This window comes from Cyprinodon variegatus, unplaced genomic scaffold (genome assembly GCF_000732505.1).
Source record: "Cyprinodon variegatus isolate N-32 unplaced genomic scaffold, C_variegatus-1.0 Scaffold848, whole genome shotgun sequence".
Taxonomy (NCBI): domain Eukaryota; kingdom Metazoa; phylum Chordata; class Actinopteri; order Cyprinodontiformes; family Cyprinodontidae; genus Cyprinodon; species Cyprinodon variegatus.
Window position 1 is genome coordinate 1 of NW_015151301.1, and position 10,782 is coordinate 10,782.

The following is a 10,782-nucleotide window of genomic DNA, read 5'->3' on the forward strand; positions in this document are numbered from 1 at the left end:
CTTTGTTTACAGTTTACTATAATAATTAAATGATCATATAAATTAACTTGCCTTTTCTTACCTAAACAATTATTGTGTTATTTTAATATTCCTTCTCTTGTAATCATTTATCACATACATTTTTTATATTTATTGCCTTTAATACTGTTCTTTTTCCTTCACGTTCTTTGTCACTGCAATGTGTGATTTTCAATGTGTTTTCCTATTTCTTTTTCATGTGCAACACTTTAAATTCTTTTGCTACAGAAATGTGCTGTAGAAATAAACTTGCCTTGCTTTGCTAAAATACATTTCATAGTCTCTGCTATTCAAAGCAAGAGCATAGATTTATCAGAATCATTTTCTGATAAATCTATGTTCAATCAGTGCTTGAGGCTCAGTACCTGCATGTTACTTTTGTTCCTGTGTGTGTGTATGCTGCACATGTTCTAATTCAAATGTCTACTCATCATTGTCTCTGTGATACATGGAGATAGAGCTCTGATTTTGTGCAGAGGAAGTGTATGTTAACAGCTTGACCAAAATAGCTATTAGTGAAACTTACTAGTGTCCAACACTCTTCAGCTGCAGCCCTAGATGGGTCACTAGCATGTCAATTAAGTCTTTATGGTAGATTTTTTTTTTATAGGTAAAAATTGTGTTTATTATTTTGCCTTTTTCTAAATTCTGTATTCTCTGAAAACATAGAATGGTGTTGCTTTTTCTTGTACACCTACAGCATATTGGTAATTTTGAAAATGTTCCGCACACTTCAACTAAATAGGGAAGTGTATTTTATTGTGATTTAGAGTGTCAGACCATGAAAAAGAACAGGTTTAAGGTGGCAAGAAAAGGGATACATTTTTCAAAAGTCTTTATTTAGGGAAATACCTACAAAGTGTTGCATGCATTTGTATTCAGTCCCAGAGCCATTATGTTAAAATACCTTATAGCACAAATATCCCTACTGTCATAGATCTTAATTGGGTTGAGGAATGAATTTTAAGTCATATTCTTTCTGTTTATTATACTTATAATACTGTAGATGGACCAATTCGAACTTTATCTTGCCTTAAATCTTTTCACAACACTCATTTGTCTTGTGTCATCCTTGGTCTTCATAATGCAATTTCTTTAGTTAAGTTCTCAAACCACCAACTGAAAGACTTTCCTGGATTCTATCAAAGTAAATGTGGCTGAATATATATGCACACCATATTTATCAAATGCAAAATGTTTATCAAAGCTGTTTTTGCCAGCTCCCTTCAGGGGTTGCATAACTGTTTACAAGGCTATTGTTGTTTGATTTATGATAGCAGGGTTCCCCAAACCTCATTGTCTATGCTTTTAGATTTAAGGTTAGGTCTTAGGTTTAAGAAAATATATGGTCAGTTCTGAAATCACAATGCCTTAACCGTTTATTTGGGATGCTTGCTAAGCGGCATTTGCAATATTTTTTTATATTCTCCACTGCAGTTGCAAACTGCAAATAATTTTAAATAGTAAATCATAATCATCAACCTTTGAAATGATGCTTCAACAATTACAAATCTTTGTTGTTTTTTAAGAGGAAATTTATCATCATACCAGAAACTGTTTCTGATCCATTTATTAAAACTAACTTTATAACATTTATGCTTTGCCATCAAAACAGAAAAGGTATTTTACTTCTAAGGTAGCAATCTTTACTTTTTACTTATAGAGTGCCCTTCTGGATCATTAAAAGTAATACATAAACTCGACGGTACTGGTAACAATTGGATTTATAAACCAAAGCCTGCACATGGATTTTATGAGTGCATGCTTAGTTATTTGTTGCAAACCTGTTTAAGAACACTCCAAAGAGTTTGTTTGCTATTTTCCACATCTGCAAACACATTTATATTTGTGCAGTCATTTGCAAATATTAAATAAATAATGTGATAAGGTGCACCTGTAAATTCTGAACTAATCTGGAACAGTATAATGAATCAGTTTTGTGTAAAAAAAGGGAAAATAAAAAGGAGAGCACATTGAATTTATCCACTGAAACAAGTTTATTTTCTAGCTCATAGCTTAGTTGTTAGCTCATCAATCATCAAGTGGGTGCTCAATAACATGTTTGTGAGTGCATGAAGTGTTGAGTCGAGGCCTCTGTGAGGGTGTACCGTAAGTGGACCTGTTAATGCGGTTGTGAATGCAGTGATCTGATTTTGAAATCTCTGTACTGAAAAAAAATAAATAAATAAAAACAAAAAATAGTGAGATAGATATAAAAATCAGAATAGAGCTAAATCTATTGGAGTAAATTTCAAAGGTAAGCACATCTACAGATATATTTTTTGTAAAAGTCACAAAATAAATTTTTGTGAATAAATAAATGTTAATGTCAGACAACAATAAGGACAACAAGTCTAAACAGGACAATGCTGAATATTGCTTAAACGATTTATTTTGACTTCAGTTAAGTTTTTAGATGTCAATTTTCATGCTTACTAGAGCGAAACTGTAGATTTAAAGACTGAAGCTAAGGCTAAGAAATTAGACTTAAGCCTCTTAGGGCCTCCATCTGTATTGAGGAAAGCAATTTTTTTGTTACTACAACTCAAATATCTTGTATGCAATGTTTCTTATTTGTATTTCAGAAGGTTTATTATAGACGGTATTTTCAAACAGTGATAAATTGTGCTTGGTGGATGACATTTATAGCTCCTCCGCTTCCCTGTCATTAGCAAATTAGGTTTAGAGGCTGAGATGATCCGAAAAGACCTGGCAAGTATTCAGCTCATCACAATGTAGCCCTGAAGAATGAGTCTCATCATCATTGGAAATGAGCCTGTCTAACACATCTTTTACTTGCTTAACTCAATTTTTCATCTCCTCTTGCAACTGCAGGCGAGGGCTCGTGAGGTAAATACATCCTTCTTCCTGATTATGCAGACTTAAAAAAATCAAATCATATAAAACCCTTATTAAGTTTTAGATTTTTTTCATTTAAAATAATAATACAAATTCTAAAGCTACAACTGAGCTTTGGAATGTGATCAAATAAATAATTAAAAGGTAGCCAGATATAGGAGGATATATGCAGCATACCAACAAGACTTTGCTGTTCTCTCATTCAATAAGTCTGCTGAAGGAGGACACAAAGATAGCAATGTCTGAAAGAAAAAAAAAATGTCCCTTCTTTTTACTTCCTAAAGCCTTTCTAAACCTTGCAAAGATGCTGCCATGCATCAAGTAATAGTTTATAAGAAGAAAAAAACTCCAATGAAGAGAAGTAAGCTCTTTTATGACTTTTCACTCTGCTACTGCACTATTAAACTGGCAAAAACTGAAGACAAAGATCAAGGACAATGAAAACTAAAACTACCCTATATGTATTCAGTCCAGTTCTACTTATTTCAAATTATTTCATATACTTTTATACATAAACATGGGATGCTAAATATGTATTATTTCTTTTCCTGTAACAAAGTGTTTGGTTTTTAATCAACCCGTTATTTGTCATGTGATAATGCAATTTTCTAGGCTGAAATTAAACTAAATCGTACATCCTTATCCACTAATACTGAACTTCATCAGTCCCATATTAGCCAGTCGATACTTGAATGCAAGCTTTGGAAATGTGCAAGACTGAAATAGACCTAGATACATTATAACAAGCGGATTTTCTACATGACAACAAAAATCCCATTTTATTCTATCCTGATAGTGACAAAACACCTGGATCCCTTGCTCTAATAATAGCAATTAATCAGGTTGTAGTTTCCTCTAAACCCTGCTGGATCATACCAATTTGAAGATCACCAAAATGTTAGGGATGATTAGCAGTATCCCTGATCGTATTCAGCTCCTGATAGCCTACCTGCTCCTTTCATTCTCTGTGATTTTGTTAAATACACCTCCAGTGAGCCGTTAGGCTGGGTTTTGTGCAGCCAATTTTTTACCAATCACAGCCCATTTTAGTGTGCATGACTTGCACACTAAATTCAAGCCTGTGCGAGTTGTTTTGTTGATAAAACAGATCTGTTTTTTTTTCCAGCATTGTACTAAAAAAGATCAGAGTAAATACATTTTCTTTTCTTTATATTCTACTTAATGGGCTCTAGTAGTTTATATTTTCTTGGTGCATTAATCTGCTCATTCATATATGTCAAGCAAAAAGCTTTATTTTTCTTTATTTTTATAGTGACACATAATTAAGAAATAATTAAGAAATGTTTTTTTCCCCCCTCGTTTTTTCTTTTGCTTTAGTCGAGTCACAAACTAATATTTTAAAGTATTAATCTAATTTTAATATCTAACAAAACAATTCCTTGAAAATTAATGAATTAATTTAACATAGTTGTGTAGTCAAGAAAGTTTCTATATTTAAGTCTGATAAAATTAAGTATGCTTATAAAACAAAACAAAAAAGTAATAAAAAAAAAGGAACCCACACATTATGCCCTAGTGTGAGAAAAGACAATGCTGACACCTATTTAAAAGAGGGTTAAGGAGCATTTTTTAATGCTCAGTGACTCCATGGATCCACATATTCGTTGCATGGATCCAAATTTCGTTGTTCTTGTGACAATGACAATAAAGATAAATTGAAATTGAAATTGAAAAATATGCCCGATTTGCACTACTCCTTTGAAATTCTTGCCGATTTTGGACCCAGCTTGAATCAGTTAACTGTGCTGAGCTTGGTTCTTAGACCGTTTACACATCTGGCTAGCACGGTTCCTCACCTCCTCAGTGGTCCACGACACTACAGCTCTCAAGGTGGGAATTACGCAAACAAAAATGGAGTTGACCATAACATTCAGGAAGTTATCTGCCTGGATAGTGTATTCCAGCCAGGTTTCGATGAGAGCCTCGCTCTAGGCATCATCCCATTTATGGATGCCTTTTATTGTTAATAGGCTGAGAAGAAGTTTGTGTTGTGAACAGGTGAAGAGATCTGTGATATGTAAAGCCGGACGCGCCAGAAAACCCGCAAAATGAGTCAACTGGCTGTAAATAGGAGATAACGCCGTCTGCTCATGCACTCTTAGTTATCAGAGATCCGAGCCACAACTGAACCGCGCCAAGCCTACTGCTGAACTAGTACTGGATTTATTGCGGTTAGTTTGCCTGGCACAGTCCAGTTCAGCTGCTTTCCATTTAGACTTAGCGGTTACCTTGGTTACCATTCTCGGCACGGTTTCAAAAGGGTAGTGCATGGGGCTATATTAACCATAGACGGAGAAAATAAGGAACAGTGGTAAAACTTCCCAAAAACCACTTAATCGTGAGAAAGACTCTAAGGGCCTGATCTTTAGAAGGTTTACATGTCATAAAATGGCATATTTATGAAGGCACCAGACCATGCAATAAAATGTAAAAATTTACCACAAGCAAATTGAATTTCCAAATCTGAAACTCACATTGGTAATTTATTTATATATTTATTTTTTACATTTTTTTAGTATTTCTGAAAGTGAGGTGACAACTGCAAAGGAAGAAATGCATACGTGGAGATATTCCGTGTGCATATAAATGCATTTGGATCGTGAATAATAACAACAATAGAATATTACCAATAAAGAAAATAACATCTATGTAGGGCAGCAAAAATTATTAACTAGCAGAAATTTTTGTACTACTAAACCAGATTTAAAGAAAAATACTGAACCTAGATGTTGGTGCATATTTATAAAAACAGGATATCAATGGAGCAATACTATGAGGTGCAAAGTAAATATTATTTATTATTCTTTTAATAGTTATTAGTATTTCCTCCATATTCTAGGCTTTAAACCACATCTTTCTTTGACAGCCATTCTCATTTACGAACATTTACGCAGCAATATTTGTAGAAATTCTGCAACACGCCCAATTAGTGCTTCTGATTTGATATCTTTGAGATCAGGCCCTAAGAGTGCACTCCTCCAAAAGATCAAAAAAAGGACTTTGAGCAATATATAAACATTGCTGGCCTGACTCTCCTTGGTAAAAGCAAGTGTTAATAATTCTACAACAAGAAATAGACTGGTGAAAGACAGCAAACATGTCAGCAGTCGAAGGTTAAATCCACTGATCACTGTAAAAAAAAAAAGGTCCAACTTCATAAACGGTGCATCCTAATGTATTGCATCAGTCGTATTATCAAATAATGTAATCATTTAAATGTTTGTATTTCCTTGAGCATCATTATGTTTGATGACCTGAAACACCTAAGCATGACAAAGAAGCAAGAGAGAAAACTATCAACACGTCAGAATCTAATTGCTATTTTAAAAGGTGTAGTTCAAATATAACATGTCAGATGGAAAAAGTAGCACATTAGTGTCAATCATTTTGATACATGACTACATGATAAAAGTGAAATGACATAACAATGCCTGATTCATTGATGAAATACAGAAAACCTGATTATTGCTGCTTAAACACAGCTTAGTTTGAATTTCAATTTCACAAAATAATTGTTTTGTTAAATTCCCTACATTGACCGTCAAACATCTTCTATGAGATTCTGAAATTTGTTGCCTACATCGCCTAAAACACTTTTGCCATAAAAGAAAAAAAAATGCTTACCAATAATCAGCTTTTTTTTTTTCATTTCTACTTTCCATGTGCTAGTTAAAGATATATGACTCTTGACTTCTCCGATAAATAACCCCTGATACAGTATAAATCAATTAAGCACTAAAAAACATGACTTTTTAATCATAGACATAAAGAATTCAGTTTAGTACCCACCATATACAAACAGAATATACTCAGCAAAGCTGGTCCCCATATGGTTGCTGGCCTCACAGCGATATGTGCCATTGTCTGTTTTGTTGAGTGTCGTGATGGTGAGCTCTCTGCCCTCCACAATCATACGCTCAATGTCTGGCAGCTCTCCTCCATCTTTAGACCAGAGCACTGGTTCGGGTCTGGGAAAGAAAACACAAGAAAATCGTGTTATTTTTTCTTATTTTTCAAAGTTATTTTGGAATAGATCAAAGTGCAGTCGTGAATCCAACTTACATTGGGTTGCCTATGGAAACACACTCCAGTTTGAAGTATTGTCCTTCCTGTGGAATTATCAGTGAATGTGTGATTTCCAGTTGTGGAGCATCTGCAAAAAATTTATAAATTAATAAAAGCAGTATTGTAACACCTATGTGTGCAAGAAATTAACACCAAAAATAATGCAAAGGTAGTTAGCTCTTTAACCTATAGGAAGCTTAAAGGTATTGTGGAGGATTTTCGTAAATTATTTTAAAAGACCTGATTTCTCCACGCCTGCGAGAGCATGCATTAGCCAATTTCTTCTTGTGCAAGCTCTGTTTAAAAGTTCTCTGCAGTTCTCAAAGCTCATACAAGCTTACTGTGCTTGAAAGTCCGCCATAACCCCTAAATCCCTCAGTCACTATATAGAGCGGGGAGTCTATAGTGGACCTAATAGTGAACTCAGTAACCTTACGGTTCAGACACTGATCACTGATGATCACTGCTTTTAGCTCTATTGGTCACGTAACTCCTCCCCCACTGCGCGGTGCCTGCGCCCTCTTTGTCGCTGCTCTCAGGTTGAGACAGCGTATGGCGACAGCGTATCGCTGTGACAGCAAATCCCATACTGCTTTGTGAGGAGAGCTCTCTGCACAAAGCATTCTGGGATATATCTACCTCTTCTGAGACCTTTCTTTTCTTTTCATATACTTCGTAGACACTTTTTCTGTTACGAACCTCGACCATTGTCAAAGAACCGTGGTAACAAAGATGAGCTTCAATGACTGTCTGAAAGCATAGCTCAGCACAGATTTACACCTGAAAGTGCGCATGCACAGAAAAAAATAGCCAACGGGCGAGCACATAGGACTGCCTAACGTAAACATATCACCAGAAAATTGACAATTAAGAGGACCACTTATTTAGATGATCCACCCAGAAATAAAAGATTGTCCTCTATACCTTTACGCTCTAGTATGTATTCATGTACATTTGTTGTACTTTTGTAATACCTTACCTGCCAACTAATCCTATACTAATCTATAACAAATGCAGGGCTACGCATGCAGACATAAATTTAAGCTCCTTTATTAGTTTGTTTGTATTCCTTTTCAATGGCCAGACTTAATCATTCTTTATCAATGATAAAACTTACAATGAACCTCCAGGACCTCAGTTGTCATGTACGGTTTGTACAGAGACACATGTTCCACACTGCAGGTGTATGCGACTCCATCATCCCGTTTGTCCACTTGAAACAAGAGGCTGCTTCTTACTGTGAAGGATTTTCCTGTAGCATTGACCTCTGTAGTTCCTAGAGTAAGGTAAAATGAATGCAGATTAGATAGAAAATGTATTTTCAAAAAATTGTTGTCAACTTAAGTTTATATTACATTACAGCACTTTGCAAACCTTTGCTATACAAAATAAATGGTCCTACATCTATTCACTCAAAAAAACATTTTTTATTTTGAGTATTATGCATGAGAAGCAAACACATAACAGCACAAGGTCTGTCTTTATGTTTAGGTTCTTTATTGAGCAGAAAGGTAAACCTCTAACTCTTTACAGGTTTTATTCAAGAATTCTCATGTCTGAAGCTTCTTATTTGTTCCCATTCAACTGTTAACAACTTATCTTTCCCTAGTGAAGAAAATAACCCCCACAACATGATGCTGCCGCCATCATGCATCAAAAGTGGTATGTTAGGTAGTTCACATATTTAACTTTTTTACTCATTGCCACATAGCTAAACTACTCTAAGCAAATATATTTAAGATTGAGGTTGTGCTGTTAAAAAATAAACAACTGATGGGCCAACAAAATGTTTCTTGTTAATTTTTAAAAGGAGGAATATCAAATTCTATTTGAAAAATGTCAGTTGTGGAAAAGAACGCTGAACAGTGTTATTTTCCCCTGTATCTCCCTTGAGGGAGACAATCTTTGGCCTTTGAAAGCTGAGGCAAGGAAGAGAGAATAGAGAAGAGAGAGCAATGTGAGCGTTGACTCGGTTGGTTGAGCGTGTTTGCTCCACCAGGACCATCTCTCAAACATCCCACTCAAACAAAAACACACACTTCACCCTGAAGACCGAGGGGAATTTTTGCCGTTGTTACACTTTCACTTAGTCTTCTCTATTGTTTTTAGTTTCATTTGCAAATTATCCTTTCTCCTTTTATTTGCTTTGTTTGACTTATGATATTTTCATTGATTTATAAATCAAATATTAACATTTTAAAACACTTTTGTGTTGTTTCTTTTATAGACTCCAGATAGCACTTGATCTAGTACTGACAGTTTTCAAAAAACAAAGAAATTACAAAAAGTAGCCTACAGGGTACTTATTAGTTAGTATAGTATAGTACATGTCTTAGGATTTTCTTTAGTTTATTAAGTGCTTAAACATTTTTTAAGTAAAACTCATAGAAATACCAGTATAATTTGGTCTAAAATGCTCCAATTGTTCAACTTTCTGTGTTCTTTCTGTTTTGGCCATGAGTAGTCATTTGTACATTTACTAGCAGTTATTATGAGAAGCTGCAACTGTTAATTTTTTTTGTAAATCATTGGACGCAAGTCTCAATTGCTCAAAAATGTCTTTAAGGGAATCAGATATACAGTAAGCCTACTCCAATTTTTTTAAATAAAACAAAATGCTTTATTATCATTTAAGATAAAACATTACCATAATATGTAATTTCCCTTTTCATTTTAAAAAATGCCTTCAACTTACAGACTCATTTTTATCACTTACTAATAACCTAAAAAAAAATCATACAGACTTAAAAGTAATTGCCATATTACCATGAATTTGAATAAATTGCCTCATAATAAAGAAAAAATTTACCTACAGACATTACTGCAGGGATGTATCTAAAAGTCGAATGCGCTGAATTTTTTCCAAGCACTACACAGATGGTAAAGGAAGTGTCTCTGCGGCATAAAACACAATTCTCTGCTGTGTTTACTTTCATTTTGTCAAGCCGCCTGCAGCATTGGAGCTGCAATAGAAAAGCTGTCAGCCTTTTTTAAGGCAGCTGCTGGCGTCGCCAGAGAGCGTGTTGTGCCAGCTTTGGTAAGGAACAGGAAGGTGCCCAGGTGTATCTTCTCTGAACCGACGCCCAAGAGACCAGAGGACACAAATTCAAGCAAATCTACACATGTATGTAATAACAGCCTTAGCATTAGTAGCTTAGCGGCATCATTTGATTGATTAATAAGATGTCTACTATCATCTACCATCAACAATGATTGTAGCAGACCTTTAAACGTATACAGGAGTGAATGAACAGTCCTCCTCCACCATTATTATTATTATCTGGATCAACATAGCATCTTTAAGAGTTGCAACTTTTTCAGTTTAAGCTCTTTATTTCAATGAGCATCGGATCATTTGAAACCTGATAATAAACATGAAGCTTCCATATGTTCCTGCAATTCATTAACTAGCTTTAAATGTTTTTCAGTTCATTACTTATAAAAATGCCTTAAGGAATACATTCATTCATAACAACAACAAATTTCTGTTAGGTTTGTAAACTTGGTGTCAGACAGTTTAATGTCTTGCTGTGTATTCTGGGATAATGAGTAACACCTACTGCAGCTGAAATAAGTACAAAGACATATTTTCTTTTTATTTTCAGTGAACATATTTGTGATACCTCCATTTATATAGAAATCACACCAGATGTTGCTGACTTCCAGAGTTATCCACAAATACAAACCAATCAGAATAATTTAATCCATGATATGAAATGAAGTGTGACAGCAGATGAAATAAACATTGAACGCATAAAGAACATGGTTAGAGGAAAGCAAAAGAAAACCAAGAAATCACCTAAAATCTGCCAGAACTTA

General features: G+C 34.6%; 1 protein-coding gene across 1 annotated transcript in view; it reads right to left on the minus strand.

Annotated features, from left to right (window-relative positions):
* Window positions 1-5,929: 5,929 nt before the first annotated feature.
* Window positions 5,930-10,782, minus strand: part of LOC107099218 (cell adhesion molecule 2-like) — a gene marked incomplete at its 3' end in the record, with an annotated part of 164,415 nt that continues 159,562 nt past the window's right edge. The window contains exons 6-9 of the mRNA XM_015397267.1: window positions 8,081-8,239; window positions 6,961-7,051; window positions 6,688-6,866; window positions 5,930-6,028 (exon numbers count right to left, since the gene is read on the minus strand). Coding sequence (XP_015252753.1) covers window positions 5,930-6,028; window positions 6,688-6,866; window positions 6,961-7,051; window positions 8,081-8,239 — 528 coding nt within the window. The remainder of the gene's footprint in view (window positions 6,029-6,687; window positions 6,867-6,960; window positions 7,052-8,080; window positions 8,240-10,782) is intronic.